The sequence below is a fragment of the Coregonus clupeaformis genome, unplaced genomic scaffold (assembly GCF_020615455.1).
Source record: "Coregonus clupeaformis isolate EN_2021a unplaced genomic scaffold, ASM2061545v1 scaf3237, whole genome shotgun sequence".
Taxonomy (NCBI): domain Eukaryota; kingdom Metazoa; phylum Chordata; class Actinopteri; order Salmoniformes; family Salmonidae; genus Coregonus; species Coregonus clupeaformis.
Window position 1 is genome coordinate 26,226 of NW_025536691.1, and position 25,900 is coordinate 52,125.

At 46.7% G+C, this 25,900-nt stretch overlaps 1 protein-coding gene across 1 annotated transcript; it reads right to left on the bottom strand.

Moving 5' to 3' along the window:
- Positions 1-313: 313 nt before the first annotated feature.
- LOC121566329 (F-box only protein 7-like) lies at positions 314-25,394 on the bottom strand. The gene is made up of 9 exons (XM_045220156.1): positions 25,254-25,394; positions 20,573-20,825; positions 18,078-18,308; positions 16,709-16,853; positions 13,222-13,305; positions 9,149-9,244; positions 7,586-7,762; positions 6,884-6,927; positions 314-1,226 (listed from the first exon to the last, which is right to left on the bottom strand). The coding sequence occupies exons 1-9, from the start codon at positions 25,373-25,375 to the stop codon at positions 930-932; spliced, it is 1,449 nt and encodes a 482-aa protein (XP_045076091.1). The 5' UTR covers positions 25,376-25,394; the 3' UTR covers positions 314-929.
- Between the last annotated feature and the right edge of the window lie 506 nt (positions 25,395-25,900).

Here is a 25,900-nt window from a genome sequence, read left to right on the forward strand (position 1 = left end):
TAATGATCATGCTGTTTAATTAGCTTCTTGATATGCCACACCTGTCAGGTGGATGGATTATCTTGACAAAGGAGAAATTATCACTAACAGGGATGTAAACAAAGTTGTGCACAACATTTTTGAGAAATAAGCTTTTTTGTGCGTATGGAACATTTCTGGGATCTTTTATTTCAGCTCATAAAACATGGGACCAACACTTTACATGTTGCGTTTATATTTTAGTTCATTGTACATGACTGTTAAATCACCCCTGAACAGTCAGGTACTCAGAGAGAGAGACTGAGGGCTAAAATATGACCACAGCTAAAACCAGTCGATTGCCATTTCTCATTTTAATTGAAAGCTTTAGTCTGCGGGAAACAAGTGCTTTACAAAAATGTCTTCATAGTGGAAGACAGAAACTCCTCACACAGATCTGCTATCTTAATTTGACCAGTTTCTCACAGGAAAACATTAGAAGGCTTTTTTTTTAATTTAATACACTACAAGTTTGCATTTCCTGCTGTGCAGCAAAATTCTCTGCAACAACAGCGTGATCAAATGAAGATAGCAGATCATTATGATCTCCTCACTCACTAACACACACAGGAGAACATTAGTTTTTAAAGCTGATTCTGGGTCAGGGGATAGGTTTTTATAAAAACACCTGGATGAGGTTTTGGGGGGTCAATAAGCAGGCTGGATGCGGGTTAGTGTTTCTAGACCCGTTGCGCATCGGGCCGAACAACGCCATTTATCTGTGACTATAGCACGGACGCTTGTGCCTTGTTATTTAAATATAGGTAGGCTAATCAATCAATCAATCAATCAATCAATCAATCAATCAATCAGTCTTCCACACCTCTGTTTTATTATGGCTCCTCTGTGTGGTGGTCATTCTCCTACACCACCACTAGGGGTCAGGGGTTCATATGAACCCTCTTCTGATGTCAGCCGGCCGGTTCCCAGCAGGCCTCAGCCCCCTTCGTCCAATCAGCCCTCCTGCTGTGGGGGTCGTGACCTGGGAGCGGACCAATGGGGTCGTAGCGGGGGCGGGGCAGAATGCCACCGGGGAAGCCAGGTCTCTGGTCGTACTCCCCACCAATGATGCCAGGGGGGTAGAGGGGGAAGGGGCTGTTGGGGAGGGGGTGGAGGGGGTAGAGGGGTGGGGGGGCAGGGTGGTAACGGGGCAGGGGGCGGGGATAACTAGCTGCTTCTCTTTTCCACTTGTACTTCCTCTTGTAGAGCTGAAATTAAAATGGTACCAGAGAGTTAGACAGTGGCTGAAATTAAAATGGTACCAGAGAGTTAGACAGCGGCTGAAATTAAAATGGTACCAGAGAGTTAGACAGCGGCTGAATTCAAAATGGTACCAGAGAGTTAGACAGTGGCTGAGTCCCAAATGGTACCAGAGAGTTAGACAGTGGCTGACTCCCAAATGGTACCAGAGTTAGACAGTGGCTGAAAATGGTACCAGAGAGTTAGACAGCGGCTGAAATTCAAAATGGTACCAGAGAGTTAGACAGTGGCTGACTCCCAAATGGTACCAGAGAGTTAGACAGTGGCTGACTCCCAAATGGTACCAGAGAGTTAGACAGTGGCTGACTCCCAAATGGTACCAGAGAGTTAGACAGTGGCTGAGTCCCAAACGGTACCAGAGAGTTAGACAGTGGCTGAGTCCCAAATGGTACCAGAGAGTTAGACAGTGGCTGAGTCCCAAATGGTACCAGAGAGTTAGACAGTGGCTGACTCCCAAACGGTACCAGAGAGTTAGACAGTGGCTGAGTCCCAAATGGTACCAGAGAGTTAGACAGTGGCTGAGTCCCAAATGGTACCAGAGAGTTAGACAGTGGCTGACTCCCAAATGGTACCGAGAGTTAACAGTGGCTGAGTCCCAAATGGTACCAGAGAGTTAGACAGTGGCTGACTCCCAAATGGTACCAGAGAGTTAAGACAGTGGCTGACTCCCAAATGGTACCAGAGAGTTAGACAGTGGCTAAGTCCCAAATGGTACCAGAGAGTTAGACAGTGGCTGAGTCCCAAATGGTACCAGAGTTAGACAGTGGCTGAGTCCCAAATGGTACCAGAGAGTTAAGACAGTGGCTGAGTCCCAAATGGTACCGAGAGAGTTAGACAGTGGCTGACTCCCAAATGGTACCAGAGAGTTAGACAGTGGCTGAGTCCCAAATGGTACCAGAGAGTTAGACAGTGGCTGACTCCCAAATGGTACCAGAGAGTTAGACAGTGGCTGAGTCCCAAATGGTACCAGAGAGTTAGACAGTGGCTGACTCCCAAATGGTACCAGAGAGTTAGACAGTGGCTGACTCCCAAATGGTACCAGAGAGTTAGACAGTGGCTGACTCCCAAATGGTACCAGAGAGTTAGACAGTGGCTGAGTCCCAAATGGTACCAGAGAGTTAGACAGTGGCTGACTCCCAAATGGTACCAGAGAGTTAGACAGTGGCTGACTCCCAAATGGTACCAGAGAGTTAGACAGTGGCTGACTCCCAAATGGTACCAGAGAGTTAGACAGTGGCTGAGTCCCAAATGGTACCAGAGAGTTAGACAGTGGCTGAGTCCCAAATGGTACCAGAGAGTTAGACAGTGGCTGAGTCCCAAATGGTACCAGAGAGTTAGACAGTGGCTGAGTCCCAAATGGTACCAGAGAGTTAGACAGTGGCTGACTCCCAAATGGTACCAGAGAGTTAGACAGTGGCTGAGTCCCAAATGGTACCAGAGAGTTAGACAGTGACTGACTCCCAAATGGTACCAGAGAGTTAGACAGTGGCTGAGTCCCAAATGGTACCAGAGAGTTAGACAGTGGCTGACTCCCAAATGGTACCAGAGAGTTAGACAGTGGCTGACTCCCAAATGGTACCAGAGAGTTAGACAGTGGCTGACTCCCAAATGGTACCAGAGTTACAGTGGCTGAGTCCCAAACGGTACCAGAGAGTTAGACAGTGGCTGAGTCCCAAATGGTACCAGAGAGTTAGACAGTGGCTGAGTCCCAAATGGTACCAGAGAGTTAGACAGTGGCTGACTCCCAAATGGTACCAGAGTTACAGTGGCTGAGTCCCAAATGGTACCAGAGAGTTAGACAGTGGCTGACTCCCAAATGGTACCAGAGAGTTAGACAGTGGCTGAGTCCCAAATGGTACCAGAGAGTTAGACAGGACCCTGTCTCCCACAATGGGCTACCAGAGAGAGACATGAGCTGAGTCCAAAATGGGCTACCAGAGAGTTAGACAGTGGCTGACTCGTCCAAATGGTACCAGAGAGTAGACAGTGGCTGACTCCCAAATGGTACCAGAGAGTTAGACAGTGGCTGACTCCCCAAATGGTACCAGAGTTACAGTGGCTGAGTCCCAAACGGTACCAGAGAGTTAGACAGTGGCTGAGTCCCAAATGGTACCAGAGAGTTAGACAGTGGCTGAGTCCCAAATGGTACCAGAGCGTTAGACAGTGGCTGAGTCCCAAATGGTACCAGAGCGTTAGGACAGTGGCTGAGTCCCAAATGGTACCAGAGAGTTAGACAGTGGCTGAGTCCCAAATGGTACCAGAGAGTTAGACAGTGGCTGACTCCCAAATGGTACCAGAGAGTTAGACAGTGGCTGACTCCCAAATGGTACCAGAGAGTTAGACAGTGGCTGACTCCCAAATGGTACCAGAGTTACAGTGGCTGAGTCCCAAATGGTACCAGAGAGTTAGACAGTGGCTGAGTCCCAAATGGTACCAGAGAGTTAGACAGTGGCTGAGTCCCAAATGGTACCAGAGTTACAGTGGCTAGAGTCCCAAATGGTACCAGAGAGTTAGACAGTGGCTGAGTCCCAAATGGTACCAGAGAGTTAGACAGTGGCTGAGTCCCAAATGGTACCAGAGAGTTAGACAGTGGCTGACTCCCAAATGGTACCAGAGTTACAGTGGCTGAGTCCCAAATGGTACCAGAGAGTTAGACAGTGGCTGAGTCCCAAATGGTACCAGAGAGTTAGACAGTGGCTGAGTCCCAAATGGTACCAGAGAGTTAGACAGTGGCTGACTCCCAAATGGTACCAGAGTTACAGTGGCTGAGTCCCAAATGGTACCAGAGAGTTAGACAGTGGCTGAGTCCCAAATGGTACCAGAGAGTTAGACAGTGGCTGAGTCCCAAATGGTCCAGAGAGTTAGACAGTGGCTGAGTCCCAAATGGTACCAGAGAGTTAGACAGTGGCTGAGTCCCAAATGGTACCAGAGAGTTAGACAGTGACTGAGTCCCAAATGGTACCAGAGAGTTAGACAGTGGCTGACTCCCAAATGGTACCAGAGTTACAGTGGCTGAGTCCCAAATGGTACCAGAGAGTTAGACAGTGGCTGAGTCCCAAATGGTACCAGAGAGTTAGACAGTGGCTGAGTCCCAAATGGTACCGAGAGTTAGACAGTGGCTGAGTCCCAAATGGTACCAGAGAGTTAGACAGTGGCTGAGTCCCAAATGGTACCAGAGAGTTAGACAGTGGCTGAGTCCCAAATGGTACCAGAGAGTTAGACAGTGGCTGACTCCCAAATGGTACCAGAGAGTTAGACAGTGGCTGAGTCCCAAATGGTACCAGAGTTACAGTGGCTGAGTCCCAAATGGTACCAGAGAGTTAGACAGTGGCTGACTCCCAAATGGTACCAGAGTTACAGTGGCTGAGTCCCAAATGGTACCAGAGAGTTAGACAGTGGCTGACTCCCAAATGGTACCAGAGAGTTAGACAGTGGCTGAGTCCCAAATGGTACCAGAGAGTTAGACAGTGGCTGACTCCCCAAATGGTACCAGGAGAGTTAGACAGTGGCTGAGTCCCAAATGGTACCAGAGAGTTAGACAGTGGCTGACTCCCAAATGGTACCAGAGAGTTAGACAGTGGCTGACTCCCAAATGGTACCAGAGAGTTAGACAGTGGCTGACTCCCCAAATGGTACCAGAGTTACAGTGGCTGAGTCCCAAATGGTACCAGAGAGTTAGACAGTGGCTGAGTCCCAAATGGTACCAGAGTTACAGTGGCTGAGTCCCAAACAGTACCAGAGAGTTAGACAGTGGCTGACTCCCAAATGGTACCAGAGAGTTAGACAGTGGCTGAGTCCCAAATGGTACCAGAGAGTTAGACAGTGGCTGACTCCCAAACGGTACCAGAGAGTTAGACAAGGTGACTGAGTCCCAAATGGTACACAGAGAGTTAGACAGTGGCTGAGTCCCAAATGGTACCAGAGAGTTAGACAGTGACTGAGTCCCAAATGGTACCAGAGTTACAGTGGCTGACTCCCAAATGGTACCAGAGAGTTAGACAGTGTGTCCCAAATGGCACCCTATTCCTATAGTGCACTACTTTAGACCAGAGATATGGCACCTATTCCCTATATAGTGCACTACTTTAGACCAGAGAATGGCACCCTATTCCCTATAGTGCACTACTTTAGACCAGAGAATGGCACCCTATTCCCTATATAGTGCACTACTTTAGACTCAGAGAATGGCACCTATTCCCTATATAGTGCACTACTATAGACCAGAGAATGGTACCCTATTCCTTATATAGTGCACTACTTTAGACCAGAGAATGGCACCCTATTCCCTATATAGTGCACTACTTTAGACCAGAGAATGGCACCCTATTCCTATATAGTACTACTTTAGACCAGAGAATGGTACCCTATTCCCTTATAGTGCACTACTTTAGACCAGAGAATGGCACCCTATTCCCTATATAGTGCACTACTTTAGACCAGAGAATGGCACCCTATTCCCTATATAGTGCACTACTTTAGACCAGAGAATGGCACCCTATTCCTATATAGTGCACTACTTTAGACTCAGAGAATGGCACCCTATTCCCATATAGTGCACTACTTTAGACCAGAGAATGGCACCCTATTCCCTATATAGTGCACTACTTTAGACCAGAGAATGGCACCCTATTCCCATATAGTGCACTACTTTAGACCAGAGAATGGCACCCTATTCCCTATATATAGTGCACTACTTTAGACCAGGACCCATAGTGAATAGGGTGCCATTTGGGATTACAGCAGCATGTCATTTCAAAACTTGTTGTCGTTAACATCAATTGATATTGATGAGTTGATATGTGTTTAAAATAAAGACATCTATAGAAAGATGTTGTTAGGAACAGATATTGATGAGACAGCATGTTGCTCTGATGTCAGCTGGGGTTTTACTGATGTCAGATTGTAGCTGGGGTTTTATTGATGTCAGATTGTAGCTGGGGTTTTATTGATGTCAGATCGTAGCTGGGGTTTTATTGATGACAGATCGTAGCTGGGGTTTTATTGATGTCAGATTGTAGCTGGGGTTTTATTGATGTCAGATTGTAGCTGGGGTTTTATTGATGACATATTGTAGCTGGGGTTTTATTGATGTCAGATTGTAGCTGGGGTTTATTGATGTCAGATTGTAGCTGGGGTTTTATTGATGACATATTGTAGCTGGGGTTTTATTGATGTCAGATTGTAGCTGGGGTTTTATTGATGTCAGATCGTAGCTGGGGTTTTATTGATGTCAGATTGTAGCTGGGGTTTTATTGATGACAGATCGTAGCTGGGGTTTTATTGATGTCAGATTGTAGCTGGGGTTTTATTGATGTCAGATTGTAGCTGGGGTTTTATTGATGTCAGATTGTAGCTGGGGTTTTATTGATGTCAGATTGTAGCTGGGGTTTTATTGATGTCAGATCATAGCTGGGGTTTTATTGATATCAGATCGTAGCTGGGGTTTTATTGATTTCTAAAGCAGTCACTAATGAACAGAGACTTACTATCCGTGGGTTGATTCCAGAGATGATGAGCAATATAAATACAGCTGACACATGCTGCTGGACAAATAGATTTATTCAAAGTGCATAGTCAATATATAGAATACTATGATCTGACTCACCTCTCTCCATTGAGTGTCTCTGGCTCTGCTGTGGTCTTGGCAGTCTGCAAAAAAATAAAATAAGAATCTTCATCACACGACATGCACTCACTAACTAACATATCTTTAATACAGTCACCAACACATCTCAGGAGAACAGGCATAGCTCTGCTCTGACATTTAGAATCAGACTGTCTTGTCTGTCTGTCTGTCTGTCTGTCTCTCTGCCTGCCTGCCTGCCTGCCTGTCTGCACCCTGAGGAGAGGAACAGACACCTTTAAAGCAGAGACTGCCTCTGGCATTCAGAGACATCATTCAGGGAGGGAACCATCGATGCAGTCAATGAATCAGAATACAACACCATCGATGCAGTCAATGAATCAGAACACAACACCATCGATGCAGTCAATGAATCAGAACACAACACCATCGATGCAGTCAATGAATCAGAACACAACACCATCGATGCAGTCAATGAATCAGAATACAACACCATCGATGCAGTCAATGAATCAGAATACAACACCATCGATGCAGTCAATGAATCATAATCATAATACAACAATACAATTTTAAAGAAAGTACATATGGTGGCATAACATTAATTTCTCTTTACATGACGTTTCAGTCATTTAACAGCCACTCTTACCCAGCGAGACCTCCAGCTAGACCTCCTGTCTTTTAAGGTGCGTTTCTAAATATATCCCTGTGTGTTCCTCTTACCCCTGAAGTCTCTGTGGTAGAGGTGTCTCCAGAGGGCAGGGTCTGTGGTGGCCTGGTGGAGGTGTCTGTTGACTGAGGAGAGGGCCAGGAGAGAGGAGACGTCCAGCAGTCTCAGCACCCTCAGTAACAGCTCCGGAGGAAGGACTGGCAGGCCAAACACTGCCGGCAGGGCCATGGCTGTCATACCACCAGGGGGAGACAGGGAGTCAAAACACAGAGAGATGGTTAGTTACAACACTGCTGGCAGGGCCATGGCTGTTATACCACCAGGGGGAGACAGGGAGTCAAAACACAGAGAGATGGTTAGTTACAACACTGCTGGCAGGGCCATGGCTGTTATACCACCAGGGGAGACAGGGAGTCAAAACACAGAGAGATGGTTAGTTACAACACTGCTGGCAGGGCCATGGCTGTCATACCACCAGGGGGAGACAGGGAGTCAAAACACAGAGAGATGGTTAGTTACAACACTGCTGGCAGGGCCATGGCTGTCATACCACCAGGGGGAGACAGGGAGTCAAAACACAGAGAGATGGTTAGTTACAACACTGCTGGCAGGGCCATGGCTGTTATACCACCAGGGGGAGACAGGGAGTCAAAACACAGAGAGATGGTTAGTTACAACACTGCTGGCAGGGCCATGGCTGTCATCCCACCAGGGGGAGACAGGGAGTCAAAACACAGAGAGATGGTTAGTTACAACACTGCTGGCAGGGCCATGGCTGTCATACCACCAGGGGAGACAGGGAGTCAAAACACAGAGAGATGGTTAGTTACAACACTGCTGGCAGGGCCATGGCTGTCATCCCACCAGGGGGAGACAGGGAGTCAAAACACAGAGAGATGGTTAGTTACAACACTGCTGGCAGGGCCATGGCTGTCATACCACCAGGGGGAGACAGGGAGTCAAAACACAGAGAGATGGTTAGTTACAACACTGCTGGCAGGGCCATGGCTGTTATACCACCAGGGGGAGACAGGGAGTCATGGATTGGACACATATTGGCCATTAACATTTGCTATTCAATGATTTTATATGATTGCAGTGATATCTGAGAGACCAATGTCATATTTCCATATATTTCCTTCTTAATAACAGTACTACATATCTACTTCACAGTACTATTTATTTCTTAATAACAGTACTACATATCTACTTCACAGTACTATTTATTTCTTAATAACAGTACTACATATCTACTTCACAGTACTATATATTTCTTAATAACAGTACTACATATCTACTTCACAGTACTATTTATTTATTAATAACAGTACTACATATCTACTTCACAGTACTATATATTTCTTAATAACAGTACTACATATCTACTTCACAGTACTATTTATTTATTAATAACAGTACTACATATCTACTTCACAGTACTATATATTTCTTAATAACAGTACTACATATCTACTTCACAGTACTATTTATTTATTAATAACAGTACTACATACCTACTTCACAGTACTATATATTTCTTAATAACAGTACTACATACCTACTTCACAGTACTATTTATTTATTAATAACAGTACTACATATCTACTTCACAGTACCTTCTCTGGCTGCAGCTATCAGAGGATACACCATCTGGTCTTTGAAGATCCGGGACAGCTTCCTCAGCTCTGTGTAGACGGCCGCTGCACTGTCACCTGCAGATACACAGACAGAACAGACACTATCACCTGCAGATCAACAGACAGAACAGACACTGTCACCTGCAGATCAACAGACAGAACAGACACTGTCACCTGCAGATCAACAGACAGAACAGACACTGTCACCTGCAGATACACAGACAGAACAGACACTGTCACCTGCAGATACACAGACAGAACAGACACTGTCACCTGCAGATCAACACACAAAACAGACACTATCACCTGCAGATCAACAGACAGAACAGACACTGTCACCTGCAGATCAACAGACAGAACAGACACTATCACCTGCGGATCAACAGACAGAACAGACACTGTCACCTGCAGATCAACAGACAGAACAGACACTGTCACCTGCAGATCAACAGACAGAACAGACACTGTCACCTGCAGATACACAGACAGAACAGACACTGTCACCTGTATCAGAACAGACAGAACAGACACTGTCACCTGCAGATCAACACACAGAACAGACACTGTCAACTGTGGATCAACAGACAGAACAGACACTATCACCTGCGGATCAACAGACAGAACAGACACTATCACCTGCAGATCAACAGACAGAAAAGACACTGTCAACTGTGGATCAACAGACAGAACAGACACTATCACCTGCGGATCAACAGACAGAACAGACACTATCACATGTAGATCAACAGACAGAACAGACACTATCACCTGCAGATCAACAGACAGAAAAGACACTGTCAACTGTGGATCAACAGACAGAACAGACACTATCACCTGCGGATCAACAGACAGAACAGACACTATCACCTGCAGATCAACAGACAGAACAGACACTATCACCTGCAGATCAACAGACAGAAAAGACACTGTCACCGGTGGATCAACAGACAGAAAAGACACTGTCACCTGCAGATCAACAGACAGAAAAGACACTGTCAACTGTGGATCAACAGACAGAACAGACACTGTCACCTGCAGATCAACAGACAGAACAGACACTGTCACCTGCAGATCAACAGACAGAAAAGACACTGTCACCTGTATCAGAACAGACAGAACAGACACTGTCACCTGCAGATCAACACACAGAACAGACACTATCACCTGCAGATCAACACACAGAACAGACACTATCACATGTAGATCAACAGACAGAACAGACACTATCACCTGCAGATCAACAGACAGAAAAGACACTGTCAACTGTGGATCAACAGACAGAACAGACACTGTCACCTGCAGATCAACAGACAGAACAGACACTGTCACCTGCAGATCAACAGACAGAAAAGACACTGTCAACTGTGGATCAACAGACAGAAAAGACACTATCACCTGTATCAGGACAGACAGAACAGACACTATCACCTGCAGATCAACACACAGAACAGACACTATCACATGTAGATCAACAGACAGAACAGACACTATCACCTGCAGATCAACAGACAGAAAAGACACTGTCAACTGTGGATCAACAGACAGAACAGACAATGTCACCTGCAGATCAACAGACAGAACAGACACTGTCACCTGTGGATCAACAGACAGATCAGACACTATCACCTGTATCAGGACAGACAGAGCGATAAACGACGACAGACAAACCTGACCACTCCAAGCTCTAAATGTACAATCTTGCAGTGACCAGATACAGACACAGAGTCTGAAACACACTAACCTGTCCACTGGTCAGTCACCAGATACACACTAACCTGTCCACTGGTCAGTCACCAGATACACACTAACCTGTCCACTGGTCGGTCACCAGATACACACTAACCTGTCCACTGGTCAGTCACCAGACACAGACACACACTAACCTGTCCACTGGTCAGTCACCAGATACACACTAACCTGTCCACTGGTCGGTCACCAGATACACACTAACCTGTCCACTGGTCAGTCACCAGACACAGACACACACTAACCTGTCCACTGGTCAGTCACCAGATACACACTAACCTGTCCACTGGTCAGTCACCAGACACACACTAACCTGTCCACTGGTCAGTCACCAGATACACACTAACCTGTCCACTGGTCGGTCACCAGATACACACTAACCTGTCCACTGGTCGGTCACCAGATACACACTAACCTGTCCACTGGTCAGTCACCAGACACAGACACACACTAACCTGTCCACTGGTCAGTCACCAGATACACACTAACCTGTCCACTGGTCGGTCACCAGATACACACTAACCTGTCCACTGGTCAGTCACCAGACACAGACACACACTAACCTGTCCACTGGTCAGTCACCAGATACACACTAACCTGTCCACTGGTCAGTCACCAGACACACACTAACCTGTCCACTGGTCAGTCACCAGATACACACTAACCTGTCCACTGGTCAGTCACCAGATACACACTAACCTGTCCACTGGTCAGTCACCAGATACACACTAACCTGTCCACTGGTCAGTCACCAGATACACACTAACCTGTCCACTGGTCAGTCACCAGATACACTCTAACCTGTCCACTGGTCAGTCACCAGATACACACTAACCTGTCCACTGGTCAGTCACCAGACACACACTAACCTGTCCACTGGTCGGTCACCAGACACACACTAACCTGTCCACTGGTCGGTCACCAGATACAGACACACACTAAACTGTCCACTGGTCAGTCACCAGATACACACTAACCTGTCCACTGGTCAGTCACCAGATACACACTAACCTGTCCACTGTCCACTGATCAGTCACCAGACACACTCTAACCTGTCCACTTGTCAGTCACCAGACACACTCTAACCTGTCCACTGGTCAGTCACCAGATACACACTAACCTGTCCACTGGTCAGTCACCAGATACAGAAACACACTAACCTGTCCACTGGTCAGTCACCAGATACACACTAACCTGTCCACTGGTCAGTCACCAGATACACACTAACCTGTCCACTGGTCAGTCACCAGATACACACTAACCTGTCCACTGGTCAGTCACCAGATACACACTAACCTGTCCACTGGTCAGTCACCAGACACACACTAACCTGTCCACTGGTCAGTCACCAGACACACACTAACCTGTCCACTGGTCAGTCACCAGACACACACTAACCTGTCCACTGGTCAGTCACCAGACACACACTAACCTGTCCACTGGTCAGTCACCAGATACAGAAACACACTAACCTGTCCACTGGTCAGTCACCAGATACACACTAACCTGTCCACTGGTCAGTCACCAGACACAGACACACACTAACCTGTCCACTGGTCAGTCACCAGACACACACTAACCTGTCCACTGGTCAGTCACCAGATACACACTAACCTGTCCACTGGTCAGTCACCAGATACACACTAACCTGTCCACTGGTCAGTCACCAGACACACACTAACCTGTCCACTGGTCAGTCACCAGATACACACTAACCTGTCCACTGGTCAGTCACCAGACACACACTAACCTGTCCACTGGTCAGTCACCAGACACACACTAACCTGTCCACTGGTCAGTCACCAGACACACACTAACCTGTCCACTGGTCGGTCACCAGATACACACTAACCTGTCCACTGGTCAGTCACCCGATACACACTAACCTGTCCACTGGTCAGTCACCCGATACACACTAACCTGTCCACTGGTCAGTCACCAGATACACACTAACCTGTCCACTGGTCAGTCACCAGACACACACTAACCTGTCCACTGGTCAGTCACCAGACACACACTAACCTGTCCACTGGTTGGTCACCAGACACACACTAACCTGTCCACTGGTCAGTCACCAGATACACACTAACCTGTCCACTGGTCAGTCACCAGATACAGACACACACTAACCTGTCCACTGGTCAGTCACCAGAAACACACTAACCTGTCCACTGGTCAGTCACCAGATACACACTAACCTGTCCACTGGTCGGTCACCAGATACACACTAACCTGTCCACTGGTCAGTCACCAGATACAGACACACACTAACCTGTCCACTGGTCAGTCACCAGACACACACTAACCTGTCCACTGGTCAGTCACATAGGTGGAGGGCTTCAGCGACAGTTTTCTCACTGTGTCCACCTGCTGGTTCATCTTCAGGGTGGCTGCAGAGGGGAGCAATATACAGCAGAATCAGGGGAAAAGACCAATGAGATCAATAATGATATGATAAGCAGACCTGGGTCAAACACTGAGACTGCCTTCCAAATGGCACCCTAGAGGGGTCCCTAGTCAAACGTAGTGCACTATATAGGGAATAGGGTGCCATTCTCTGGTCTAAAGTAGTGCACTATATAGGGAATAGGGTGCCATTCTCTGGTCTAAAGTAGTGCACTATATAGGGAATAGGGTGCCATTCTCTGGTCTAAAGTAGTGCACTATATAGGGAATAGGGTACCATTCTCTGGTCTAAAGTAGTGCACTATATAGGGAATAGGGTGCCATTCTCTGGTCTAAAGTAGTGCACTATATAGGGAATAGGGTGCCATTCTCTGGTCTAAAGTAGTGCACTATATAGGGAATAGGGTGCCATTCTCTGGTCTAAAGTAGTACTATATAGGGAATAGGGTGCCATTCTCTGGTCTAAAGTAGTGCACTATATAGGAATAGGGTGCCATTCTCTGGTCTAAAGTAGTGCACTATATAGGGAATAGGGTGCCATTCTCTGGTCTAAAGTAGTGCACTATATAGGGAATAGGTACCATTCTCTGGTCTAAAGTAGTGCACTATATAGGGAATGGGGTGCCATTCTCTGGTCTAAAGTAGTGCACTATATAGGGAATAGGGTGCCATTCTCTGGTCTAAAGTAGTGCACTATATAGGGAATAGGGTGCCATTCTCTGGTCTAAAGTAGTGCACTATATAGGGAATAGGGTGCCATTCTCTGGTCTAAAGTAGTACTATATAGGGAATAGGGTGCCATTCTCTGGTCTAAAGTAGTGCACTATATAGGGAATAGGGTGCCATTCTCTGGTCTAAAGTAGTGCACTATATGGGAATAGGGTGCCATTCTCTGGTCTAAAGTGAGTGCACTATATAGGGAATAGGGTACCATTCTCTGGTCTAAAGTAGTGCACTATATAGGGAATAGGGTGCCATTCTCTGGTCTAAAGTAGTGCACTATATAGGGAATAGAGTGCCATTCTCTGGTCTAAAGTAGTGCACTATATGGGAATAGGGTGCCATTCTCTGGTCTAAAGTAGTGCACTATATAGGGAATAGGGTACCATTCTCTGGTCTAAAGTAGTGCACTATATAGGGAATAGGTGCCATTCTCTGGTCTAAAGTAGTGCACTATATAGGGAATAGGGTGCCATTCTCTGGTCTAAAGTAGTGCACTATATAGGGAATAGGGTGCCATTCTCTGGTCTAAAGTAGTGCACTATATAGGGAATAGGGTGCCATTCTCTGGTCTAAAGTAGTACACTATATAGGGAATAGGGTGCCATTCTCTGGTCTAAAGTAGTGCACTATATAGGGAATAGGGTGCCATTCTCTGGTCTAAAGTAGTGCACTATATAGGGAATAGGGTGCCATTCTCTGGTCTAAAGTAGTGCACTATATAGGGAATAGGGTGCCATTCTCTGGTCTAAAGTAGTGCACTATATAGGGAATAGGGTGCCATTCTCTGGTCTAAAGTAGTGCACTATATAGGGAATAGGGTGCCATTCTCTGGTCTAAAGTAGTGCACTATATAGGGAATAGGGTACCATTCTCTGGTCTAAAGTAGTGTACTATATAGGGAATAGGGTGCCATTCTCTGGTCTAAAGTAGTGCACTATATAGGGAATAGGGTACCATTCTCTGGTCTAAAGTAGTGTACTATATAGGGAATAGGGTGCCATTCTCTGGTCTAAAGTAGTGCACTATATAGGAATAGGGTGCCATTCTCTGGTCTAAAGTAGTGCACTATATAGGGAATAGGGTGCCATTCTCTGGTCTAAAGTAGTGCACTATATAGGGAATAGGGTGCCATTCTCTTTGGTCTAAAGTAGTGCACTATATAGGGAATAGGGTGCCATTCTCTGGTCTAAAGTAGTGCACTATATAGGGAATAGGGGTGCCATTCTCTGGTCTAAAGTAGTGCACTATATAGGGAATAGGGTACCATTCTCTGGTCTAAAGTAGTGCACTATATAGGGAATAGGGTGCCATTCTCTGGTCCAAAGTAGTGCACTATATAGGGAATAGGGTGCCATTCTCTGGTCTAAAGTAGTGCACTATATAGGGAATAGGGTGCCATTCTCTGGTCTAAAGTAGTGCACTATATAGGGAATAGGGTGCCATTCTCTGGTCTAAAGTAGTGCACTATATAGGGAATAGGGTACCATTCTCTGGTCTAAAGTAGTGCACTATAGGGAATAAGGTGCCATTCTCTGGTCTAAAGTAGTGCACTATACAGGGAATAGGGGGTGCCATTCTCTGGTCTAAAGTAGTGCACTATATAGGGAATAAGGTACCATTCTCTGGTCTAAAGTAGTGCACTATACAGGGAATAGGGTGCCATTCTCTGGTCTAAAGTAGTGCACTATACAGGAATAGGGTGCCATTCTCTGGTCTAAAGTAGTGCACTATACAGGGAATAGGGTGTCATTCTCTGGTCTAAAGTAGTGCACATATAGGGAATAGGGTGCCATTCTCTGGTCTAAAGTAGTGCACTATATAGGAATAGGGTGTCATTCTCTGGTCTAAAGTAGTGCACTACATAGGGAATAGGGTGCCATTCTCTGGTCTAAAGTAGTGCACTATATAGGAATAGGGTGCCATTCTCTGGTCTAAAGTAGTGCACTATATGGGAATAGGGTGTCATTCTCTGGTCTAAAGTAGTGCACTATATAGGGAATAGGGTGCAATTCTCTGGTCTAAAGTAGTGCTCTATATAGGGAATAGGGTGCCATTCTCTGGTCTAAAGTAGTGCACTATATAGGGAATAGGGTGCCATTCTCTGGTCTAAAGTAGTGCACTATAGGGAATAGGGTGCCATTCTCTGGTCTAAAGTAGTGCACTATATAGGGAATAGGGTGCCATTCTCTGGTCTAAAGTAGTGCACTATATAGGGAATAGGGTGCCATTCTCTGATCTAAAGTAGTGCACTATATAGGGAATAGGGTGCCATTCTCTGGTCTAAAGTAGTGCACTATATAGTGAATAGGGTGCCATTCTCTGGTCTAAAGTAGTGCACTATATAGGGAATAGGGTGCCATTCTCTGGTCTATAGTAGTGCACTATATAGGGAATAGGGTGCCATTCTCTGGTCTAAAGTAGTGCACTATATAGGGAATAGGGTGCCATTCTCTGGTCTAAAGTAGTGCACTATATAGTGAATAGGGTGCCATTCTCTGGTCTAAAGTAAGTGCACTTATAGGGAATAGGGTGCCATTCTCTGGTCTAAAGTAGTGCACTATATAGGGAATAGGGTGCCATTCTCTGGTCTAAAGTAGTGCACTATATAGGGAATAGGGTGCCATTTGGGACGCTGCCATAGCTATGAGAAACACTGAGACTGACCGTTGATGACCAGAATGGGTCCCATTGGTACAGCTAGGACTGTGGCCAGGCTGCCATCACAGAGAGGATGGGCATACTGCAGTCTGTACAGGCCTCCTGGTGCCCTCCATCCTGCTGGCATCTCACCAGGACGCACCTCAGGGCCCTACACACACACACACACACACACACACAGACACACACACACACACACACAGACACACACAGACACAGAGACACAGAGACAGACAGACACACACACTGCTGTCAGAGAACCATCCACCTGCCAGATCAGTATAGTCACGTTATAATGTAGTACCAGGTGTGCGTTCCAAATGGCCCCCTATCCCATATAGAGTCCTATGGGTCCTGGTCTAAAGTAGTGCACTATCTAGGGAATAGGGTACCATTTGGGATGCTTCCTCAGGGAGAATCTCGATTGCATACTCCTAGTGTCCTCTCTCCTCGCCTCCTTCTCAAAAACCCATTGGATGAGAACGCCAGAGGTCCCTCCCCCCGTGACCTTCTCCTCCAATGGGTTTTGAGAAGGAAGCAGAGAGGATGCGAGCCTTACCTGAAACAGGAAGCCCCAGTCTCCTGTAGCGCCTTACCTGAAACAGGAAGCCCCAGTCTCCTGCAGAGCCTTACCTGAAACAGGAAGCCCCAGTCTCCTGCAGAGCCTTACCTGGCACAGGAAGCCCCAGTCTCCTGCAGAGCCTTACCTGAAACAGGAAGCCCCAGTCTCCTGCAGAGCCTTACCTGGCACAGGAAGCCCCAGTCTCCTGCAGAGCCTTACCTGAAACAGGAAGCCCCAGTCTCCTGCAGAGCCTTACCTGGCACAGGAAGCCCCAGTCTCCTGCAGAGCCTTACCTGAAACAGGAAGCCCCAGTCTCCTGCAGAGCCTTACCTGGCACAGGAAGCCCCAGTCTCCTGCAGAGCCTTACCTGAAACAGGAAGCCCCAGTCTCCTGCAGAGCCTTACCTGAAACAGGAAGCCCCAGTCTCCTGCAGAGCCTTACCTGGCACAGGAAGCCCCAGTCTCCTGCAGAGCCTTGCCTGAAACAGGAAGCCCCAGTCTCCTGCAGAGCCTTACCTGAAACAGGAAGCCCCAGTCTCCTGCAGAGCCTTACCTGGCACAGGAAGCCCCAGTCTCCTGCAGAGCCTTTTACCTGAAACAGGAAGCCCCAGTCTCCTGCAGAGCCTTACCTGGCACAGGAAGCCCCAGTCTCCTGCAGAGCCTTACCTGGCACAGGAAGCCCCAGTCTCCTGCAGAGCCTTATCTGAAACAGGAAGCCCCAGTCTCCTGCAGAGCCTTACCTGGCACAGGAAGCCCCAGTCTCCTGCAGAGCCTTATCTGAAACAGGAAGCCCCAGTCTCCTGCAGAGCCTTACCTGGCACAGGAAGCCTGTCTCTAGCATCAGGAGGTGTACTGCCACCATCAGGGCATCACAGGTACTGCTGCTCTGAGCCTGGTGGTGCAGAACTTCCAGGGAATGGGGTACCTTCCCCCCTTCTGCCTCCCCACACAGCATGGGCTCCCACACCCACCGACCTGCCTCTTCTTCCTGCTCCTCCCCTCTGACCACTTCCTGTTGAGGCTCCACCCCCCTGACGGTGCTGGCCTGGATCAACAACACAAATCACCATGGTGACTATCTGGTTCTGAGAAGAAAGTCAACAGCAGTATCCTATTAAGAGCTCTATAAAACTCACAATAAAATTGGATTACTGCAAAATCATCTGATTTACAAATAATGTATATATACACATTGCATTGGGAAAGTATTCAGACCCCTTGACTTTTTCCACATTTTGTTACGTTACAGCCTTATTCTAAAATTGATTACATCGTTTTCCCCCCCTCATCAATCTACACCCAACATCCCATAATGACAAAGCAGAAACAGGTTTTTAGACATTTTAGAAAACCTGGTTAAATAAAGGTAAAAATGCATTCGGGAAAATACTCAGACCCCTTGACTTGTTCCACGTTTTGTTCCTTTACAGCCTTATTCTAAAATGGATTAAAAAATAGGTTTCCTCATCAATCTACACACAATACCCTGTACTGTTTTTTAGAAATATAACATTTACAAAAGTATTCAGATCCTTTACTCAGTATCTGTTGAAGCACCTTTGGCAGCGATTACAGCCTCGAGTCTTGACGCTACAAGCTGGCACGCCTGTATTTGGGGAGTTTCTCCCATTCTTCTCTGCAGATCCTCTCAAGCTCTGTCAGGTTAGATGGGGAGCGTCGCTGCACAGCTATTTTCAGGTCTCTCCAGAGATGTTAGATCGGGTTCAAGTCCGGGCTCTGGCTGGGCCACTCAAGGACATTCAGAGACTTGTCCCGAAGCCACTCCTGCGTAGTCTTGGCTGTGTGCTTAGGGTCGTTGTCCTGTTGGAAGGTGAACCTTCGCCCCAGTCTGAGGTCCTGAGCACTCTGGAGCAGGTTTTCATCAAGGATCTCTCTGTACTTTGCTCCGTTCATCTTTGCCTCGATCCTGACTAGTCTCCCAGTCCCTGCCACTGAAAAACATCCCCACAGCATGATGCTGCCACCACCATGCTTCACTGTAGGGATGGTGCCAGGTTTCCTCCAGACGTGACGCTTGGAATTCAAGCTAAGAGTTCAATCTTGGTTTCATCAGACCAGAGAATCTTGTTTCTCATGGTCTGTGAGTCATTTAGGTGTATTTTGTGAAACTCTAAGCGGGCTGTCATGTGCCTTTTACTGAGGAGTGGCTTCCGTCTGGCCACTCTACCATAAAGGCCTGATTGGTGGAGTGCTGCAGAGATGGTTGTTCTTCTGGAAGGTTCTCCCATCTCCACAGAGGAACTGGGAGTTCTGTCAGAGTGACCATCAGGTTCTTGGTCACCTCCCTGGCCAAGGCCCTTCTCCCCCGATTGCTCAGTTTGGCCGGGCAGCCAGCTCTAGGAAGAGTCTTGGTGGTTCCAAACTTCTTCCATTTAAGAATGATGGAGGCCACTGTGTTCTTGGGGACCTTCAATGCTGCAGAAATTGTTTTGTACCCTTCCCCAGATCTGTGCCTTGACACAATCCTGTCTCGGTGCTCTACGGACAATTCCTTCGACCTCATGCCTTGGTGTTATCACGTGCTCTGCTAAGGCAGTTATTTACCTTATAACTTGTCCTTGTGGAAAACATTATGTGGGTAAAACAAAGCGCAAATTAAAAAAGTACGAATCTCGAACATCGTAGCACCATTAGGTGCAAAAACTCTACATACCCATGTCGCTGCCCACTTTTTGGAAGCGAACCACTCGGGATTTCGTCCCTACGTTATATCGGCATCGAACATGTCACCCTCCCCTAGGAGAGGGGGTGACCTCGACAACTTATTGTTAAAACGAGAGGCTGCCTGGATCTTTAATTTAAAGACCCTTGCTCCCTTCGGTCTCAACGGACTTTGATCTGAAGCCATTCTTGCGATTATTGTGATTTTTTTCATTGGTGTTTGCTCTGACATGCACTGTCAACTGTGGGACCTTATATAGACAGGTGTGTGCCTTTCCAAATCATGTCCAATCAATTGAATTTACCACAGGTGGACTCCAACCAAGTTGTAGAAACATCTCAAGGATGATCAATGGAAACAGGATGCACCTGAGCTCAATTTCGAGTCTCATAGCATAGGGTCTGAATACTTTTATTTTGTTTAAATTTGCAAAAAAATCGAAAAACCTATTTTCACTTTGTCATTACGGGGTATTGTGTGTAGATGGATGAGGAAAAAAAATAATTTAATACATTTTAGACTAAGGCTGTAACGTAACAAAATGTGGAAAAAAATCAAGGGGTCTGAATACTTTCCCAATGCTCTGTATTGTAATATACTACTGGTGTTAGGTGTCGAGGGCTCACCTCACTGGAGCATTGGGCTGGTGGGGGTACAGCTTGGTACACCCCAGAACTACTGCTGCTACCGCTGGGGGCCTGGCGGGCTGAGGGGGCAGGGGCAGCGGAGGGGGCAGAGGCGGCGGAGGGCACAGCCACCAATGGAGGTAGGATGACACAGACCAGGTCCCCAGAGACGATGCCACAGGAGGACAAAGTCTGACCAGAGTCAGATAGAAGATCTGAACCATTCAGGGACAAGGTGAACTCTGTGTCTGGGCTGTTGGGGGACAGAGGAGAGTTAGGATCTGAACCATTCAGGGATAAGGTGAACTCTGTGTCTGGGCTGTGGGGGACAGAGGAGAGTTAGGATCTGAACCATTCGGGGACAAGGTGAACTCTGTGTCTGGGCTGTTGGGGGACAGAGGAGAGTTAGGATCTGAACCATTCAGGGACAAGGTGAACTCTGTGTCTGGGCTGTTGGGGGACAGAGGAGAGTTAGGATCTGAACCATTCAGGGACAAGGTGAACTCTGTGTCTGGGCTGTTGGAGACAGAGGAGAGTTAGGATCTGGTCAAGTCCCAACCACAATGGGCCATGGGTAAACTTTACAGCATTCGACATGTGACCCTCATACTTTACTAACACACATATACATACACACACACACACACACACACACACACACACACACACACACACACACACACACACACACATATATATACACTACCGGTCAACAGTTTGGACACACCTACTCATTCAAGGGTTTTTCTTTATTTAAAAAAAAAAAATTATTTGTAGAATAATAATGAAGACATCAAAACTATGAAATAACACATATGGAATCATGTAGTAACCAAAAAAGTGTTAAACAAATCAAAATATATTTTATATTTGAGATTCTTCAAATAGCCACCCTTTGCCTTGATGACAGCTTTGCACACTCTTGGCATTCTCTCAACCAGCTTCACCTGGAATGCTTTGCCAACAGTCTTGAAGGAGTTCCCACATATGCTGAGCACTTGTTGGCTGCTTTTCCTTCACTCTGTGGTCCCAAACCATCTAAATTGGGTTGAGGTCGGGGGATTGTGGAGGCCAGGTCATCTGATGCAGCACTCCATCACTCTTCTTCTTGGTAAAATAGCCCTTACACAGCCTGAAGGTGTGTTGGGTCATTGTCCTGTTGAAAAACTAATTATAGTCCCACTAAGCCAAACCAGATTGGATGGCGTATCGCTGCAGAATGCTGTGGTAGCCATGCTGGTTAAGTGTGCCTTGAATTCTGAATAAATCACAGACAGTGTCACGAGCAAAGCACCTCCACACCATAACACCTCCTCCTCCATGCTTTACGGTGGGAAATACACATGCGGAGATCATCCGTTCACCCACACTGCGTCTCACAAAGACACGGCGGTTGGAACCAAAAATCTCCAATTTGGACTCTAGACCAAAGGACAAATTTCCACCGGTCTAATGTCCATTGCTCGTGTTTCTTGGCCCAAGTAAGTTTTTATTTTTTTATTTATTTCACCTTTATTTAACCAGGTAAACCAGTTGAGAACAAGTTCTCATTTACAACTGCGACCTGGCCAAGATAAAGCATAGCAGTGCGATAAAAACAACAACACAGAGTTACATATGGGGTAAAACAAAACAAAAATCAAAAAAAATACAACAGAAATACAATTAATATACAGTGTGCAAATTTAGCAAGTTATGGAGGTAAGGCAATAAAATAGGCTATAGTGCAAAATAATTACAATTTAGTATTAACACTGGAATGATGTGCAAGAGATGATGTGCAAATAGAGATACTGGGGTACAGATGAGCAAAATAAATAACAATATAGGGATGAGGTAGTTGGGCGGGCTAATTTCAGATGGGCTGTGTACAGGTGCAGTGATCGTGTAAGTGCTCTGACAACTGATGCCTAAAGTTAGTGAGGGAGATAAGCGTCTCCAGCTTCAGAGATTTTTGCAGTTTGTTCCAGTCATTGGCAGCAGAGAACTGGAAGGAATTGCGGCCAAAGGAGGTGTTGGCTTTGGGGATGACCAGTGAGATATACCCGCTGGAGCGCAGACTACGGGTGGGTGTTGCTATGGTGACCAATGAGCTAAGATAAGGCGGGGATTTGCCTAGCAGTGATTTATAGATGGCCTGGAGCCAGTGGGTTTGGCGACGAATATGTAGTGAGGACCAGCCAACAAGTCTCTTCTTCTTACTGGTGTCCTTTAGTAGTGGTTTCTTTGCAGCAATTCGACCATGAAGGCCTGATTCACACAGTCTCCTCTGAACAGTTGATGTTGAGATGTGTCTGTGACTTGAACTCTGTGAAACATTTATTTGGGTAGCAATTTCTGAGGCTGGTAACTCTAATGAACTTATCCTCTGCAGCAGAGGTAACTCTGGGTCTTCCATTCCTGTGGCGGTCCTCATGAGAGCCAGTTTCATCATAGCGCTTGATGGTTTTTGCGACTACACTTGAAGAAACTTTCAAAGTTCTTGAAATTGTGACTGACCTTCATGTCTTAAAGTAATGATGGACTGTCGTTTCTCTTTGCTTATTTGAGCTGTTCTTGCCATAATATGGACTTGGTCTTTTACCAAATAGGGCTATCTTCTGTATACCCCCCCTACCTTGTCACAACACAACTGATTGGCTCAAACGCATTAAGAACAAAATAAATGCCACAAATTTAACTTTTAAGAAGGCACACCTGTTAATTGAAATGCATTCCAGGTGACTACCTCATGAAGCTGGTTGAGAGAATGCCAAGAGTGTGCAAAGCTGTCATCAAGGCAAAGGGTTGCTATTTGAAGAATCTCAAATATAAAATATATTTTGATTTGTTTAACACTTTTTGGGTTACTACATGATTCCATATGTGTTATTTCATGGTTTTGATGTCTTCACTATTATTCTACAGTGTAAAAAATAGTAAAAATAAAGAAAAGCCCTTGAATGAGGAGGTGTGTCCAAACTTTTGACTGGTACTCCCGCTGTACAATCAACTGTACTCCCGAGTGGCGCAGTGGTCTAAGGCACTGCATCACAGTGCTAGCTGTGCCACTAGAGATCCTGGCTTCGAATCCAGGCTCTGTCGTAGCCGGCCGCGACTGGGAGACCCATGGGGCGGCGCACAATTGGTTCAGGGTAGAGGAGGGAATGGCCGGCAGGGATGTAGCTCAGCTGGTAGAGCATGGTGTTTGCAACGCCAGGGTTGTGGGTTCGATTCCCACGGGAGGGCCAGTATGAAAAATAAAATAATGTGTGCACTAACTGTAAATCGCTCTGGATTAGAGCATCTGCTATATGACTAAAATGTAAATGTAATGCCAAACTGATCCAGGGCAATTCCACGCTAACGGAATTACTCCGATTTTTCACTTTAAAAATGTATGCCAAACATAAACCATTGATTTCAAAGTTTAACAAACCATACAACTATGCACAATGACTACTTTGAACAATTTACACAATACATTTAAAAACACCACATTTACTGGAAAAACTGCAGATGCCAAGTTTGGTTACAGAATCACCATAAAATCTCCTTCAGTATTATTCTGTTAGCAATCTTTGCAGTTCTTCCTCTAAATGTGTTTTTGCAAAATTGTAAGTGGAATTTCTTAAAAGTAGCCCTTGTGCAGAGAGTTGTATGGTTTGTTAAACTTTGAAATCAATGGTTTTTTGTTCAGCACACATTTTAAAGTCAAAATCTGAGTCAAACAATGGAATTGCCCTTCAGAAACAGAAGGAGAAAGTGTCTGGGTCTAACCTGAGGGTCTAACCTGAGGGGGTCTAACCTGAGGGGGTCTAACCTGAGGGGGTCTAACCTGAGGGGGTCTAACCTGAGGGGGTCTAACCTGAGGGTTTAACCTGAGGGGGTCTAACCTGAGGGGGTCTAACCTGAGGGGGTCTAACCTGAGGGGGTTTAACCTGAGGGGTCTAACCTGAGGGTTCTAACCTGAGGGGGTCTAACCTGAGGGTCTAACCTGAGGGGTCTAACCTGAGGGGGGTCTAACCTGGGGGTCTAACCTGAGGGGGTCTAACCTGAGGGGGTCTAACCTGAGGGTTTAACCTGAGGGGGTCTAACCTGAGGGGGTCTAACCTGAGGGGGTCTAACCTGAGGGGTCTAACCTGAGGGTTTAACCTGAGGGGGTCTAACCTGAGGGGGTCTAACCTGAGGGTCTAACCTGAGGGGGTCTAACCTGAGGGGGTCTAACCTGAGGGGGTCTAACCTGAGGGTCTAACCTGAGGGTCTAACCTGAGGGGGTCTAACCTGAGGGTCTAACCTGAGGGGGTCTAACCTGAGGGGTCTAACCTGAGGGGGGTCCAACCTGAGGGTCTAACCTGAGGGGTCAACCTGAGGGGGTTTAACCTGAGGGGGTCTAACCTGAGGGGTCTAACCTGAGGGGGTCTAACCTGAGGGGGTCTAACCTGAGGGTCTAACCTGAGGGTTTAACCTGAGGGGGTCTAACCTGAGGGGGTCTAACCTGAGGGTCTAACCTGAGGGGGTCTAACCTGAGGGGGTCTAACCTGAGGGGGTCTAACCTGAGGGTCTAACCTGAGGGTCTAACCTGAGGGGGTCTAACCTGAGGGGGTCTAACCTGAGGGGGTCTAACCTGAGGGGGTCTAACCTGAGGGGGTTTAACCTGAGGGGGTCTAACCTGAGGGGGTCTAACCTGAGGGGGTCTAACCTGAGTCCATGTGAAGGCAGAAGGATCTCTCTGATTTGAACGTTGAGCTCTGTCAGAGTGGGCTCCTCTCCCTCCAGCTCCACCCGGTTGGTCTGCTTGTTCATCCGCACACGCAGTTTCATGCTTGGGAGAGAGCGACAGACGCACAGGGTTAGGTAACAAACACACAGAACACGAGCAGACAGGTTAAGGACACAAATTCAATCATTCAGACCCAAGACACTTCATTGTGGTGTTCTCTCCCCGGTTCATCACGAATCATTACTGTCATCTTCCAAAAAACCTTTTCACAAAGTGTCCAACTTTCTGAGCACGATGTCAGTTTTCACAATGAAGTAGAAAACATTTGGCAAAGCCAAGTCACCTCTTTACAGTCGAAATACAGAGTTAGCTAGAATTCTTTCACTTTCATTTCTTGCCAACCGTGTTAAGAAAGACTGAATGAAAAGAGCAAAATGGTAACATTCATCAGCGCAACAATGTAGCAGGTGCACTGGCCTAGCAATTCCTACAGTATACAGATATATCATTATGCACAGCACACTATGGTACAATGGTGTTATTTAGCTAGAACAATGCAAACCTAGATGTAGAAGTGCAGCTAGCTGGCTAACTTATCTGGTAGCTAGCTAGCCAGCAGCATTTGA